Source organism: Bos taurus, chromosome 4, assembly GCF_002263795.3.
Source record: "Bos taurus isolate L1 Dominette 01449 registration number 42190680 breed Hereford chromosome 4, ARS-UCD2.0, whole genome shotgun sequence".
NCBI classification, from domain to species: Eukaryota; Metazoa; Chordata; class Mammalia; order Artiodactyla; family Bovidae; genus Bos; species Bos taurus.
In genome coordinates, this window is record NC_037331.1 from 50,090,309 (window position 1) to 50,107,572 (window position 17,264).

At 39.0% G+C, this 17,264-nt stretch overlaps 1 gene segment (V, D, J or C); it reads right to left on the reverse strand.

Moving 5' to 3' along the window:
• Positions 1-361: 361 nt before the first annotated feature.
• Positions 362-17,264, reverse strand: part of LOC781951 (T-cell receptor gamma chain C region C7.5-like) — a 32,462-nt gene continuing 15,559 nt past the window's right edge. The window contains 6 exon segments of the C gene segment in view: positions 362-817; positions 2,948-2,986; positions 5,647-5,691; positions 5,969-6,043; positions 8,807-9,136; positions 15,463-15,513. Of these exon segments, the coding sequence occupies positions 672-817; positions 2,948-2,986; positions 5,647-5,691; positions 5,969-6,043; positions 8,807-9,136; positions 15,463-15,513 (686 nt within the window).

The window sequence follows — 17,264 nt, forward strand, 5'->3', positions numbered from 1 at the left end:
TTAACACGAGGACCTGGAGTCAGGCTTGTGAGACCCTAGCACAGATCTGAGCACACACAGTGCAGGTCATGCTGGGTGTTATACTGTCACTATCCGAATGCCCCAACCCAATGAGTCTGCCTCTGGTGACTCTGAAAGAGAAGGAACACGGGCACCTTTGTTTGGCTCCTGTTGGACCCGCTCCACTGGTTGTCTTGCAGCCGGTGCCCCAGAGAAAGCAGCATAACCACCATCTCAGTGAAAGACCTAGAAATGTGGTGTTGACCATTATTACATCAGCGCTGAATTTGATAGCCTGGTTATCATGCTGTTTCTCACCTTGGTTAGATTTCATGAAATTAAAGTACACAGACAAAAGGGGGCTTGTGATTCTTTTGTATTTATTGTTCATGTTACGAAAATCTAAGTACAGAATTCGAGCAGCAAAGCTGACTTCTCCAGGGTGTGTGACAGGGAGGGTCAGGGTCGTGGTCTGGGTGGAGGTGCTGAGGGAGGAGACAGGGAGCTGCCCACTGTGTGCGCTCAGGAGTTGAAAGGACTTGGGGGTGGGACAATTATGACATCATAGATAAATACACATCTGAACTGAGATAACCCAAACCAAAAAGCAAGCAGAGACTTTCTGGGACTGTAGAGGATGAAGGAAAGTTGATCTCTCGGTAGCCCCCCCATTACGAGATCTTCCTGTCACAGCAGACGCCTGTTCTCCTAAACACACAGGAAATGATGACAGCAAAGTAGACTGTGCTCAGGAGGAGGAGTAAGAGGTAGGTGTAATAGGCTGCAGAGGTGTTCATGAGCTGCAGCTGCAGGGTACCTAGGAGAAGTCATTTTGGTTAGTTTCAAGTGTTCTTTTGAGAGGAGAGGACATATTCACGGAAGTGGTCACAATGATTTATTTCTGGTGATCTGCAAAGAAGTGGCACCCCAAACCCAAAGAAAACAGATGCAACCACCATGAGCACCACCACCACCAGAACAACTCAGAATCTAGTTGACAATTCAAGTCAATCAACGACCTCAACTAAATTCAACAGAACCTTCCCAAATATTAAAAAGCAAGGTTGTGTTTTTAAAGAATGAGTCCAAATGGGAAAAATATCTATGATAAGTAGCATTTTGCATTTTTTGTGCCATCACATCTCTGAGTAACAATAAGAGGTGACGTTTGTTAACCCCTAACCAAATGTCAAACACTTATTCTGAGAGCTTTGCATGCAAGATTCTAATCTTAGTTAAGTTTTCAAATAACCTATGAGATTATCATTTTCAACCCCTTTTACCAGTAAACTAAGGACAGAGAGAAATAATTTGCTTGGTGTCACACATTTAGAAAGCACCAGAAATCACATTTCAATCCCAGCAACCTGAATCTGAAGAAGGTATTCTTAGCTGCTCTGTAGTCCTGCATTTCCATGTCCAATAAATATCCTAGACATCAAAGTTAAGCATAAACAGCAAGTTGAATTGCTGATGTGGAAGCATCTGAGCCATTACATGTTGTGCACCAATGAGATTCCTATGAAGGGGATCAACCAGGGAAATCTGGTTGTGACACAGTGAGGTGGGTGGAAGGCTTTAGTAAAGAGAACTTTGTACAAAATGGAAGAGAGTGGTTAGTCAAAATCCCCGAAACCTTAGGAGCTCATGCCTCAGTCACCTGTCTTTCTTAGATGTCTAACCTCGTGCCCGTGATGTTCTAGGATAATTGCACTTACTCTCCTTCGAAGTTTTGCCAGAAATATATGATGTCAAGAAGCAATTAACAATGATACTGGGCCTGACTTGCTACTCAATGGACTACAAGGCTGAGTTTTTTCCTGTATGTTTCCCTTTTCTATGCTTTACCTTCATGGAGTCAGAACTCCAGAATCACTAGTATGTGGTGTGGAAAGGATCTCAGGAGGGGACATGCTCATAACTCATGGCCCTGAGTCAGGTCAGATGTTAGCTGAGTTCCAGGCCCCCTGACACACTGGGAACGGAGGAGGGATCAGCAGGACCATTGCCAGCTCTTCTAAATTTACTGAGACCCTTCATGCAGGGAGAAGGGGCCACCAACTAGTACTCATCCTGTGCCAGCTAAATGGATACCCTGTGGGAGACATTCCACATAGGTGACCTTATCTCTGTAATAACTGAGTTGGGTGCAACTGTTCCCAGTTGGCAGAAGAGGGCACTATTGCCCAGAAATAGAAGTAATGTACCCACCTTCGTGCAACTAATAATAAAAGAACTGGGGTTAAAGTGCTGTCTGGGATAATTGGAAATCCACGCACTTATACCCTGCCCATGGGTCCACCCTGTCTCAGGGTCTCAGTTTTAGGATTCTTGCTCTATATCTTAGAGATGGAATAGAGAACTGAGGAAGTGTCTGAACCATGGATTCAGATGGCCTTTGTTGAATCCTCATATCTAGCTATGGAGCTTGGTACAAGGGATTTAAGTAATTTTGGCTAATGGCCCTCATTGAAAAATTATGGGAAAATGTTGCACCACCTCATAGGAGTGTTATGATGAAGAAAAAAAATATGCACATAAGATCCAGCACAACACCTTATGTATATCAAGCTCTCAGCAAGTGTCAGTTCATGTATTAGTTACCAGCAAGGGCTAAAACTCAAAAACAATCTAGAAGCAACTTGATATCAAGTTTCTGCAATTATTACAAACAAAATCTACACAACTGGGTAAAGCCCACTGTTGAAATAATTTGGAGCCTATCAGTTCATCCTCTCATTTAGAGTCATCTTACACCAAAACCAGCGTTTAATGTGTTAAGATGACTCTTCAGGAACAATGGATTTACTTAAAATATACAGTCTATTCTGCAATATCCAGACATTTTGTTTTTTCTACCTTATATCAAGGAAGTCCAAAAGTTAAGTTTATCCAGAGGGAAAAAATGCTGTAACATGACACAAAGGCAGACAAAGACAAAACTTACTGCTTTCACCTTCCAGACATGCCTTTGTAGAATTAGTATCTAGAAGAAAGGAGAGCAGGTATTAATCAATTGTATTGTCAGTCATTCATATATATTATTAGACAGTGGCACAAATGTGATTAACTCTGTGTGCGTTAATATGCATGTATATATAATAGAAGATCTGCTAACACAGACAGGAGAGATACTCTGATTAAATGTATGAACACCACAGTTTCAGGAATAATTGACTTTTTCTTAACATTAACCAAGGAAGTTCAAGAGGTAATTGATCAGGTAAAAATTCATGCTTTCTGCTGCTGCTGCTAAGTCTCTTCAGTCATGTCCGACTCTGTGCAACCCCAGAGACGGCAGCCCACCAGGCTCCCCTGTCCCTGGATTCTCCAGGCAAGAACACTGGAGTGGGTTGCCATTTCCTTCTCCAATGCATGAAAGTGAAAAGTGGAAGTGAAGTCGCTCAGTCATGTCCGACTCATGCTTTCTAAAATATATATATATTATATATATATATATATATATATATGTATACAATAACTTTTCTAATATGCTTGACAAAGGCTTGATAAAGAACATCAAAAAAAAAAAGAGATGGAGAAATTGGAAAACATAAACTAAATGAAACGGGAGCACCGAATATGAAATAGAAAAAGTGAAACAAACTAGATAAAAGTAAAAGATTCTCATATAGTCCAGTTGCTTTTAAACATGGTTGCTTATTAGAAACATATCTGGAGCTCTGGCGAAAAAAAAAGCAATACCTGGGCATTTGTATTTTTCAAAAAATTCCAAGTTAATTCTAATACACATCTGGATTTTAAAAAGTGTTTACAGGTTTTTTTATTAAATGGTAGTTTTGGTGATATAGAATTCTATTATTTTTCTGTTGACCAGTCATGAATCAACGGTATTAAGTGAGTACTAGTTAATGTTAGTGTTAGTCACTCAGTCATGTCTGACTCTTTGCGACCCCATGGACTGTATAGCTTGCCATGTTCCTCCGTCCATAGGATTTTCCAGGCAAGAACCCTGGAGTGGGTTGCCATTTCATAATCACAATAGTGAAAGATGCTTATGAGTTTTCACAATCAATAGCCAAACAAAAAGTAAAAGAGAATTACAATAGCAAGCCATAATGGGAACATGATTAACCTAACGATATAAAACAATTACATACAGTTTGGGGGGTCAAGCAGAGTGACATGGTAAATGGGAGTGCATACATGCACATGTTTTCATCTGCCCAGCCAATCTGAATTATGACATTTTGATTTCATTTGTTTGACTTAGTTTGAATAGGATGCTAGATTTCTAATTAAAAAAAAGTAGATATGCAAAAAGAAACAAATGTTTACTATTTAGCACAAGGAGCTATAGTCACTATCTTGTAAAAACCTATAACAAAAAATAATTTCAAAAGTAATATATGTGTATAAGTGATTGACAAAAAAATTCTATTTTTAGAAATTTGGTAATGTTTAGTGAAAAAGTTGGCTTAAAGCTCAACATTCAGAAAACAAAGATCGTGGCATCCGGTCCCATCACTTCATGGGAAATAGATGGGGAAACAGTGGAAACAGTGTCAGACTTTATTTTTCTGGGCTCCAAAATCACTGCAGATGGTGACTGCAGCCATGAAATTAAAAGATGCTTACTCCTTGGAAGGAAAGTTATGACCAACCTAGATAGTATATTCAAAAGCAGAGACATTGCTTTGCCAACGAAGGTCTGTCTAGTCAAGGCTATGGTTTTTCCTGTGGTCATGTATGAATGTGAGAGTTGAACTGTGAAGAAGGCTGAGTGCCGAAGAATTGATGCTTTTGGACTGTGGTGTTGGAGAAGACTCTTGAGAGTCCCTTGGACTGCAAGGAGATCAAACCAGTCCATTCTGAAGAAGATCAGCCCTGGGATTTCTTTGGAGGGAATGATGCTGAAGCTGAAACTCCAGTACTTTGGCCACCTCATGTGAAGAGTTGACTCATTGGAAAAGACTCTGATGCTGGGAGGGATTGGGGGCAGGAGGAGAAGGGGACGACAGAGGATGAGATGGCTGGATGGCCTCACTGACTTGATGGACGTGAGTCTCAGTGAACTCCGGGAGTTGGTGATGGACAGGGAGGCCTGGCGTGCTGCGATTCATGGGGTCTCGAAGAGTCGGACACGACTGAGCGACTGAACTGAACTGAATGTTTATCTTTGTCAGTTTTTCTAAATGGCCTGTGGATATCTAATAACAATGTATGAGATACAAAATGTTAAATATATTTGTATAGGATATAAGATTAAGATAAATTAATATAAATAGAAATCTATTATATTTAAATTATTAATGACATCATTCAAGATGCTCCCATTTTTATTTTTTCTGTGCTTTGATAAAATATTCTCCGAGAAATGTCAATATGTCTCATTATGATTATATGTTTTTTTCTTTTCCCTTATATTTCTCCTGATTTTTGCTTTAGGTATCTTTGTTTCTTTGTTGTTAGGTGTCTGTTTATGATGTCTATTTCTTTGTGAATTGTACCTGTTTTTTGGTATCATTTTTTTTGAATTGTACTTGTTTTTTGAATTGCATCATTCAAAATATTCATCTTTGTTACATTTAAAAATAAATAGATAACATTTTTTAGAAAGGTAATTGATCAGGAAGGAAAAAAGTGCTATAGGATGTCTTAAAGGCAAACATAAGCAAAACTTACCACTTCCATCTTTCAGACAAGCTTTTTTAGAACCAGTATCTGTAACTTATAAAAGCAAAGGAAGCAAGTATTAATCAACTGTCCACACTCATTATTTTACAGTCAGTGCATATTATGTATAATATGGTGTCTGTGAATATATACATACACATATGTATATAATCTATTGACAGATGACAGTAGAGATGATCAGTAAAACTATAACAATAATGAGCCCCACAATTTCAGATAATTGGTCTTTTCCACTTTACAACAGAGAAGTTCAACAGAAAGAAAGAAAAACTAAAACATGACATAAAGATAAATCTGTACAAAAACTTACTGCTTTCATCAGTCAAACAATCATTTGGAGGCTCAGTAGTAGGAGGCTCAGTAGTAGGGACAAGTGAGGTGACAACTACAAGAAATGAGAACAAGTATTAATGAATTATCTGTGCCCATTATTTGACACTGTGAGTATGTTTCAGCAGTAAAGAATCCACCTGCAAGGCAGTAGTCACAGGAGACACAGGTTTGGTGCCTGGGTCAGGAAGATCCCCTGGAGGAGGGCACAGCAACCCATTCTGATAGTCTTGCCTGGAGAATCCCATGGACAGAGAAGTCCGGTGGGCTACAGTCCATGGGGTTGCAAAGATTTGGACACGACTGAAGCGACTTCGCACACATGCACATATGTTTATACGTGTGTGTATATTGCAATCAGAGAAGGTGATGGCACCCCACTCCAGTACTCCTGCCTGGAAAATCCCGTGGATGGAGGAGCCCAGTAGGCTGCAGTCCATGGGGTTGCTCAGAGTCGGACACGACTGAGCTACTTCACTTTCACTTTTCACCTTCATGCATTGGAGAAGGAAATGGCAACCCACTCCAGTATTCTTGCCTGGAGAATCCCAGGGACAGGGGAGCCTGGTGGGCTGCCGTCTATGTGGTTGCACAGAGTCGGACACGACTGAAGCGACTCAGCAGCAGCAGCAGCAGTATATTGCAATATATATGTATGTGTAATATACATATATTCCCTTACAATGACTTTATTCACTAAAAGATAAACAAACCTCTTATTAACATGCATTGGTTGAGGCAGAAACAATGAAGTATTAAAGTTTTATAATCAACTCTATGTGTTTAAGTTCTCTTTCTCAGTGAAGGTTGGTCAAAAACTAGGACCAGATTAGATTTATTTCTCTGTAAAATCATTTCATTAATATGTACTTCATGTTATATTCTTAGCTTTTATCAAAAACAAAACAATTTTAAGAAACAGCATTGGAAGTTTGCTATAGAATAACATTAACTGAAATGCCATCATTAGCTTTACAGCCATTAGAAACCCTTGGAATGCATTTGTTTCAGAATTGTGTTCAGGTAAAACACATTATGAACTGGAATATCTCTCTAATATGGTAACTGTCACAATGAAACTTATATACTTATTTTTTTCTCATTACAAGAAAAAAGTACTAAAACCTAGTACTTTTAGTGTCCTTAAGTAGGACTCTTAAAGCCACGATTACATTAAACTGCAAATTTGCTTCTGTTCTATTAGAATAAAAATTAAAATTTAGAGCTATTTTTGTAATTTTATTTTTAATTAGTTTTAGAAGAGGATATAAATGGATTTGATGAATATATGAATAGGTACAGCCATGTCATATTTTGGAAAGCAAGTGTTTTCTCTGATGTTATTTCATTTGTTCTTCATTGCAGCCCCAGGACAAAACCAAGACAAGTGTTCAAACCTGATTTGATCATTGGATAAACTAAGAATCAGAGAAGATAAAGACTTACTTCAGAAATTCAGACTGGGGCATAGCAAACATCTATGCACGTTTTATGTGCTTGGTTCCCACGGCTTTAAAAAGGTTTCCTGCTGCTGCTCCTGTGAAGTCGCTTCAGTCATGTCCGATCCCATGGACGTCAGCCCAAAAGGCTCCCCCGTCCCTGGGATTTTCCAGGCAAGAACACTGGAGTGGGTTGCCATTTTCTTCTCCAATGCATGAAAGTGAAAAGTGAAAGTGAAGTCGTTCAGTCGTGTCTGACTCTTAGCAACCCCACGGACTGCAGCCTACCAAGCTCCTCTATCCATGGGATTTTCCAGGCAGGAGTACTGGAGTGGGGTGCCATTGCCTTCTCTGAAAAAGGTTTCCTAGCCACAGGGAAAAGAACAAAATGACTCCTTCTGATGGGCGCTTTGGAGACTTTGGTCTGTTAGGTGAACATGCAGGACATTAAATCCTGAGTCCAGTGAATTACAGGACCACTGTCAGGGCCGAGGCACATCCCAGCTCTCTGCCCACACTGCATGGACATGTCCAGCATCTGCTCACGGGGGCTGCTTTGAGATGTCATGCCTGGATCACAAGTGACCCTAAGTCATCAAGGAAAGTGTATATTCTCTTGACTAATGCATCCTCCTTGGGCAGTAATTCACCCCAGTGTGTCCATCCGTACATCCCTCCAGACCTGGCATGTGCTAGGGCTGCAATAAAACTATCTTGAAAAACCTTTTCTAATAGCAAGAAATGCATTCATTGTGTAATGGGAGTAAGTTTGTACACTTTAACATCACCCAATCTTTGATTACAATTTTATCTTATAGTGGTATGTAAAATACAAATTTCAAAAACCTAAGCCCTTAAAAAACCACCTGGTCAAATTATTCTTTTTGCTGAGCTGCAATTTGGCTCCCTTATACAAAGACCATTTTGTCATTTAATAACTCATTGCTTTGGAATTGTAAAGGAGAACTGAATTGAGAATGACTTTGCCTGCTGAAGGATATTCCTGAAAGATGTAGAAGTGTTGTTATTTCCTGACCAACCAAGATCCCCAACAGTGAAGATCTGTTGTGTGCTTAGTTGCTCGATGCTTTCACATATGTTGTTTCATTTAATCCATACAACAACTCTAACACTTAAACATCATATGATCTTAATATTTTGGAAAATGAAACTGAGGGTGAGAGAAGTAAAATTTTTTCTTTTCTATGTTTCAAGGCCTATCCTATTTTAATCGTATGGGGAGATAGCTACCATTAAATGAAACATCATTTTATCAAGACATATTTGTTTGTTTTTCATTAACACTTAGCCGGAAAGGTGGGTATTGCCTTTGAAAAACAGTGTTTTGGGAGGTTATATTTACATTTATATTCACTTACCTTCTTTTATTGAAGGAAAAATAATCTCTTGATCAATTCCTCCTATATTTTTCTTGTGTTTGACAACACATACATGTTGTTTATCCATGGAGTTTTCGGTCACGGTCAGCCAGCTTAACTTCATGTATGTGTCCTTGGTCTTCATGGTATTTCCCTGCTGGGATGGCAGAGCTCTTTTGTCATTTTTTGCTCTCCAAGAAACTGTAATAACATCAGGGAAAAATTTCTCCAGGAGACAAAGATATGTTCCAGCATTATCATGGTTGATTTCAGCAATTGAAGGAAGAAAAACAGTGGGCTTGGGGGAAGTGTCTGCCTCGAGGTTTCTCTCTGTAGGGGAATATGGAATAGTAATGAAAAAGAATGGTTAAAGAAATACCAACATGTTGTGGCTTGGAAAAACCTAGTGAGTAGTAAAAGAACAGAAGGCTACTGCTCACTATGGCCTTTCATCCACAGTACGTTGTTAGGTGCTTGCTGCTGCTGCTGCTGCTAAGTCGCTTCAGTTGTGTCTGACTCTGCGTGACCCCATAGACCGGCAGCCCACCAGGCTCCCCGGTCCCTGGGATTCTCCAGGCAAGAACGCTGGAGTGGATTGCCATTTCCTTCTCCAATGCATGAAAGTGAAAAGTGAAAGTGAACTCGCTCAGTCGTGTCCAACTCTTCGAGACCCCATGGATTGCAGCCTACCAGGCTTCTCCGTCCCTGGGATTTTCCAGGCAAGGGTACTGGAGTGGGGTGCCACTGCCCTGTCCCTAGGTGCATAGTAGTGTTCTATTTTTAATGGCAAAAGAAGTTCAAGACTTCATGGAACTTGCCCAAAGTCACAGCTGTTAAGTAGCAGAGCTGGATTATAACTTGACCTTCACTTTTTCTCCATATGCAGAGATGGAGTGCATCTTGTGTGCATGCCAAGTCGCTTCAGTCGTGTCTGACTCTTTATGACCTAATGACTATAGCCTGCCAGTCTCCTCTGTCCATGGGATTATGACTTTTAAATATCCCATATAAATACCCCACATCAAGACTTCCAACATTCATGAACATGTTTATTGATTGAATCCATGCTTCCTACAGTGGAAATGTGGAGTCCCAATCACTGGACTGCCAGGGAAGTCCCCATTGATCTTTAAAAATCTCTTTTGTTCTATAATACTGGAGCCTGTTTTGAAGTAGATGGGTGGGTGGTGGGATTAGGGGCGATGGGGGCAATTGGGTATGATGGTTTCTGTATTGGTGAAAATCTTTGCTAGTTTGTAAACTACTTCCCTTTCCCATCCTGTATTTTGCAATTTATGCTCTCTTTGTCCAAATAACACATTCTCATATTCTGCAACTCTGTGGAATCTCACTCTTCATTTAACTGATTCTGGAATGAATCATAAAAATAAATACCCAGAGAAAATTTATTGGTTTTACAAAGCAATATAGTTACTTTTGAGGATGGGAATCAACACCCATGTGTACTTGACACGTGTACTGTGAAGTTGAACTTTGAGCTCCAGATGTGGATCCCATGCCCGATTCTGAAGTGAGGAAATTCTCTTTATTTCTAATTTTATATGACCTCTCAATTTTATACCTGAACCACTCCAGATTTTGGAGTAGAGCAGCATGTTATTTAAAGTGCCTTGATTGTATAATGGTACTTCCAAAACTTCTATTAAAAATGTATTATTAATCCCAAACTCCTAATTTGGGATTAGCAGATACACACTACTGTATATAAAATAGATAAACAATAAGAACCTACTATGTAGAACAGAGAAGTATATTAAATATCTTGTAATAACCTTTAATGGAAAAGAATCTGAAAAATAATACACACACAAAAAAAACTGAATCACTTTGCTGTACACCTGTAAATAACCCAACATTGTGAACTAACTATACTTTCATGTAAAAAAAATGTATTTTCAGAAAGGCTCTTATACTAAACTTATCAAGTAATCTACTTAGAATTTTTCCAAATTCAGAAAATGTTCACAACAGCATATTTTATTTTGGAATTTCATCTGAAATTTTAGCTTGAGTAATAATACACAATATTCTGGCTCTCAGTGTTTTCCCTATAATTTGAATTTGCCCCCTAAGGCTGCTAAACTGCTTTACTGCCAGTTTTCTTTTTTTCCACCAGCTGCATGAAGTATATATCCTGACTAGGGATGGAACCTGTGCCACCTGCATTGGAAGGTGGAGTCTTAGCCACTGGACCACTGGGAGAGTCCTTCGGGGGAAATATCTTAAGAAGGGAGAAATTGGACTTCTCATCTGAGAAGAAAAGACAATTCTTGGGAACTTCTGCCTGTGCAGCAAAGTTCCTGGTTTTTCTTCTAAATCAGTAAGCAGACAGGGTTGATTTTTCACTCATGTTGTAAATAAAGTTGGGTTGTACTGTGCTATTTTAATTTTATACATCTTGCTTTTAGTACAAGTGGTATTTTACACATTGTAAAAGCAAGAGACTGTATTTCTCCAACCATATACTTTGTTGATAGTGATTTAGGTCTTCCCTCTTTTTACCCCCTCTCATTTTTCTTTTACAAACTAAATAATTGAAGCTCTTTCACACTTAAATAAGAATTTTTAATTCATGAGATTTCTATCTATATTTAATTGACTTCACTTCTTGATCATTTTCTTTATAAATTAAAACTTTTTTCTGATAAATATGAGCATGAAGCCCAAGCTTACTGGTTATATATTTTAGAGCCAATAAATGTTGTTGTTAGAAATGATATCAATTAAATTAAAGGATTAAGATTTAAAGCACATACAACAATAGGACATATAAAAAAAAACATATTTTAATCTCATTTTTTCGTGCCGTGTACCAAAGTCTGCTAAAGAGAAACAGATACCTTCCAATTCAATTTTATGTGTGTGAGGGAACCATAAGATAACTTTCCATTTGTTAATAGTACAGCTGCATCCCCTGAAGAATTTCAATTCATCAACAGTTAGGCTACCAACACTCTGCCTCTTGGATGCAATTTTCCCTTTACATTTGAATAAACACCTATCCAACATGTATGACGTGTTAGCCAACAAAACGTACGGTGCTCAGTCGTGTCCAACTCTTTGCAACCCCATGGACTGTAGCCCGCCTGGCTCCTCTGTTCACGGGCTTATCCAGACAGGAATACTGATGCATTAGACAACGTGCTAAATACTTCGTCACACTGTCGCATTTAATTCTCATATAACCCCTGCTGGATAATACTTTTATACTATTTTATAGATTAGGAGACTGAGTCCAGAGAATAACGTCCATGTTCATATACATAGTTAGTGGTGGATCGGAAGTTCGAGGTCAGCCTGACTCCAAAGCCCACTTTCTTTGGAAATACCCCTTCAGCATCAGGAAAGGAGACATGTTAACTCATAAAACTTACCTGTAATGACAAACTTCAACCCTGGGCCAAATACTTTCATGATGATTATGTACATTATACAGTAGCCCTTTATAGAAGTCCACACAGACACGAAGCCAAATTTTTTATAATATTTGTACAGTGTTGTCTATGCTCTCCCTTACTATGTGAATTTGTTGTAAAATCTCTCCTAAATCTCTACATCTAATTCCCATCCACATTCCCATTTTTAGTAAATATAATTCCTATTTAATTATTTCTTACCTTCCATTACCTTGAAAAAAATTATGTTCTTCTGATACCTACCTGTGACAATGAGTTTTGCTCCAACATTGAAGTTTTTTAAGTAACTATTCCACAGTGATTCAAGTCATATCAAAAACTTTAGACTAATTAGCTTCTCTGATTTCTTCAAATTCTAGTAGAACTATGATGACTTGGAATTCAAGACACTGGGCTTCTGGTCCTGGTTCATTTCGCTCCTAACAAGCTCTGTGGTTGAGCAAATCAAGTAAACTAACGCCTTGGGTACCTTATTTATTTGAAAATGACGGTGCTACTGTTAAGTCAAATGAACATCCTTATTAGTGTTTTGGTGAGCTCAAAATGAAACAAGATCTGAAAAGTCATTTGAATAAAAATTATATAGAGGTAAGAGGTTGTAAATATTACTATATTATCATTGATATTATTATTAGTATTTTTATTTGTGATAATTGTGTGGTCCAACATGACATTTTAATATCATGGGAGCAAATCTTGCCTATCTGATGGGAATTCAGTATCTGGGGTTTACAAGTAGATCCATAGCAACTGATGACTTGTTTGCATTCCTCTGTGTTTTGATATGTCTGGGATTCTCCAAGCCTGTATCACAGCTTTTCACACACCCAGTTAATAGGCAGTCATTTGTTCTGTCGTATTTGCTGCATTTCCAGGGTGAACAAAATCAAAGGGAACATTGGCTAAAGCCTAATGTATGCAGCCAGTATATGGAACGTCACTTCTGCTGTCCACAACAAATGGCTTTTTCCCCCAAAACAGCACAATCGATGGGTATCTCAAGATTTTACCAGAAATTTCAGCTTCAAAAAATCTATCCAGTTCATGCCCAAAGTTCAGCTTGCAGCTCCAGGTATGGGCCTTATGACAAATGACCACAAAAATGGCAGGATGCCTGGTACTCAAATTCTCCTTTGTTAAGTTGGATTGCCTCATCCTATCAGCTGAGGGTCACCATTCATGAATGACATTACATTTTGGTGCCCATTGCATTGATGCATTGGGAGCATAAACATATTTGTTTGAAGACCATTTCCTCCATTTTAAAACTGGATATTGAAGGCAATGTCCCCTTTTTACTTCATTTTCCTACTAAAGACTTCCACATGGAAGTTCTTTTTTTTAATTTTGTGGTGGGAAAACATATTTGAAAATTTGGTGTGCTTATTTTAGTCGGTTAATATAGGGTATCTATTCCACTACATTTTTTTCTTGCTGTATTATTTCTTATTTTTAATTCACTTCTTTTGGATTGAGATAGAACTGACACATATTCTGAATGTTTAATAAATGCACATTCATGTGACTTCCATGATCTTTGTGAGGGAAAGAGACGTCATTTCAGTGCTATGATTAAAATCAAGAGCATTGCTGTCATATGTGAGCAGCAATACAAAGTATGAGCTATTACTAATAGTTAGTTACAGAATCCAGGTCAGGCTACAGAAGGGTAAATATTCAGGATATAAAGACATGACTTAATGTTTCAAATATCACATAATGATCCAGTCCTCTTATTTTGACAAGTCTCTACTGGATCCCAAACTTTGCCACAGTAGCTAGTCATGTGACTTTAGGCAAGTAACTAAACTTCTCTAAACCTCAGTTTCTTTATCTATAAAATGGGAATGAAAGGATTACTGGTGAGGAAAGTATAAGGCATTGAAACTACGTATCATGGTGTTCACTGCTAAGTCACTCCAGTCGTGTCCAACTCTGTGAGACCCCATAGATGGGAGCCCACCAGGCTCCCCCGTCCCTGGAATTCTCAGGCAAGAACACTGGAGTGGGTTGCCATTTCCTTCTCCAATGCATGAAAGTGGAAAGTGAAAGTGAAGTCGCTCAGTCATGTCCGACTCTTCTAGACTCCATGGACTGCAGCCTACCAGGCTCCTCCATCTATGGATTTTCCAGGCAAGAGTACTGGAGTGGGGTGCCATTGCCTTCTCCGATCATGGTGTCTATCCTTCAGTAAATATTAACTAATATTAAAATTCTCTTTAATGGCATGGTTTGAGGCCATTTCATCAAAATCTTCCACCAAACAAAAGATACGTTTTTTATAAGCAATAACTATTACACCAAGCTCAACAATCCAAGACATCCTACTTCTGCAGCCATGGACCATAGAAGACAGGTCTCAGTTAAGCCAGAATCTAGAATGCTTTTCCACTAGAATAGAAGCTGTTTGGTGTTGAGACTTGTTCTGTGTCTTGTTCGCCCTTCTGTCTGCAGCTCCCAGCACAGAAACTGTCCTCAATAAATATTTGCTGAGAGAATGAAAGAGCAAAAGAGAATGCCCAGCCATGAAGACACTTTCATGAACTTTGGAGCTGAAATGGCTCATTGAGCTCACAAACTGGTCCATGTCCAGACAAGGACCATCTCTCACAACAGATGAGGTAGTTTAAATTTCAAATAACCTCAGCCTCCTTCTAAGAAGCTAGAGCAATAAGAAGTGAGATTTATCAATGTTGTATAATCATTTACTGTAAGAATTTCCTTCCACTGCTCTTAGGGATGAGATGAAAATCAGGAATATTGGTTTTGCAGGAGATTCAGGAGCACAGTATTTTATCTCAAAATATAGAGAAGATATAGTAAGAAAAATGTTTCTCACTTAATAGACTGCCTATAAGGAAAGGAACTTGAACTAATAACTTATACCAATGTGATGTCATAATATGCTATTTATGTTGGAATATAGAAAGATAAACGAAGCAATAAGACAGACATGTTCAGAATACTTTACTATCTAGCCTGAGTCTATTTTGTGTGTGTTTTCTAGAACACAAATTTCAACTGCTTACAAGCAGGGACAAGAATAAACCATTTACAAGGTGATTTAGTTTCCATATACTGTGACCAATAGCTGTAAAACTACTGTTTAGATGCTGAGACCAAGAATGTGGCAGCCACATCAGGGAGAGCCCAGGTTGTTTCTACAAAGCATCTCTCAGTATTTTATGACTACAGTAAGAATAGAAAAATGATACTTACCAGGAGGAGTTACTATGATGTTAGCTCCTTCTCCAAATATCTTCCTCCAGCCTGAGCTGTCACAATGGTAAAAGCTCCTACAATAACCCAGCCTTTTTCTACCTTTATAAAGTGACTAGAAGTCAAAAAACTTCATACTGGCGGTTTGATCTGAATTCTTTTGGAAGTCCTTGGATATAGGTTTCACAGCATCCAATGTTTTATAAGTTTTCCTCAGATTAGTTGTTATTATTCAGTCACTAGGATGTGTTTGACTCCTTTGCAACCCCTTGGACTGTAGCCTGCCATGGGATTTCCCAGGGAAGAATACTGGAGTGGGTTGCCATTTCCTTCTCCAGGGAATCTTCCTGACTCAGGGATCCACTGGGGAAGCCACTTTCCTCAGATAAATGGACCCAAATATCTGCTTGCCAAGGAGTAGTAATCACTGAAAACATTGATGAAGATGAAAAGGATAAAAACAGGAAAGAACACACCACTGACACCAGCTGGTTACCCACCTGGGTTTCTAAATTTCCAGGAATGGTATTCAAAGAATCAAGACTTTTTTTTTTATTTCCAGGTGTTCAGTTCTGTTGAAACTGCTCAGAGTTTGCATCAGTTGAAAGGCAATTCTCTCTTCACAAACACCAGGGCTGTTTAGCGATTTGGGAATGTATTGCTAAAAGGAGGAAAACCTTCAGTAACTGAAAATGCAAATACCCCATCAGCCATCACACGTGTATACCTGAGAAATGTGAACAAACTCTCCATTCATTGGGCAGCACAATTCTTTACCAAGGTAAAGGGAAATGAGAAAATAAGTCCTATGATGACTTATTTAATATTATTTTTCCTAGGATGAAGGCAATGGCACCCCACTCCAGTACTCTTGCCTGGAAAATCCCATGGATGGGGGAGCCTGGTAGGCTGCAGTCCATGAGGTTGCTAAGAGTCGGACATGACTGAGCGACTTCATTTTCACTTTTCACTTTCATGCATTGGAGAAGGAAGTTGCAACCACTCCAGTGTTCTTGCTTGGAGAATCCCAGGGACGGGAAGCCTGTTGGGCTGCCATCTGTGGGGCTGCACAGAGTCGGACACGACTGGAGCGACTTAGCAGCAGCAGGATAAAGGAAGAAATTTGCAGAATTCTCTTTCCTTTGAAATAATACTTTCATTCAACTAACACTTGAAAACAATATCCATTTCTCTGATAGTCAAAAGAAGTCTCTTTGTGGCTATTCTGTAATTTCAAGCCACTCATTTTGGGGCAGGGGGAAAGAAATTGGCAGGAGCAGCTGAGTACTCCTCTGAGCACAGATGAGCTGCCCATCTGCGAGTACCAGACAGGACAGGCTCTTACTGCCTCCATGTCTACTCCAGATGCACTTGTTCATGGTCTCAGTCCCGTGAGCAATCAGTTCCTCTGCCCCAAGGATGAAAGTAAGAGGAGGTCATGTTGGGCAACTGTCCATTCACAGGAGCTCAGCTCACAGTCCCAACACAATGAGGAGAGATGAAAGATTCAGATGCCAATTATATTTAGATAGACTTTTTTTTTTAAACTGAGAGTTCATGGGAATTTCCTGGCAGTACAGTGGTTAGGACTCTGCACTTTTACTGCTTTTACTGGGTTCAATCTCTGGTTGGGGAAATAAGATCTCATGATCCACAGAATGTCCACAGAAAAAACTGAGAATTCTTTTTTTTTTAATTTTATTTTTAAACTTTACATAATTGTATTAGTTTTGCCAAATATCAAAATGAATCCGCCACAGGTATACATGTGTTCCCCATCCTGAACCCTCCTCCCTCCTCCC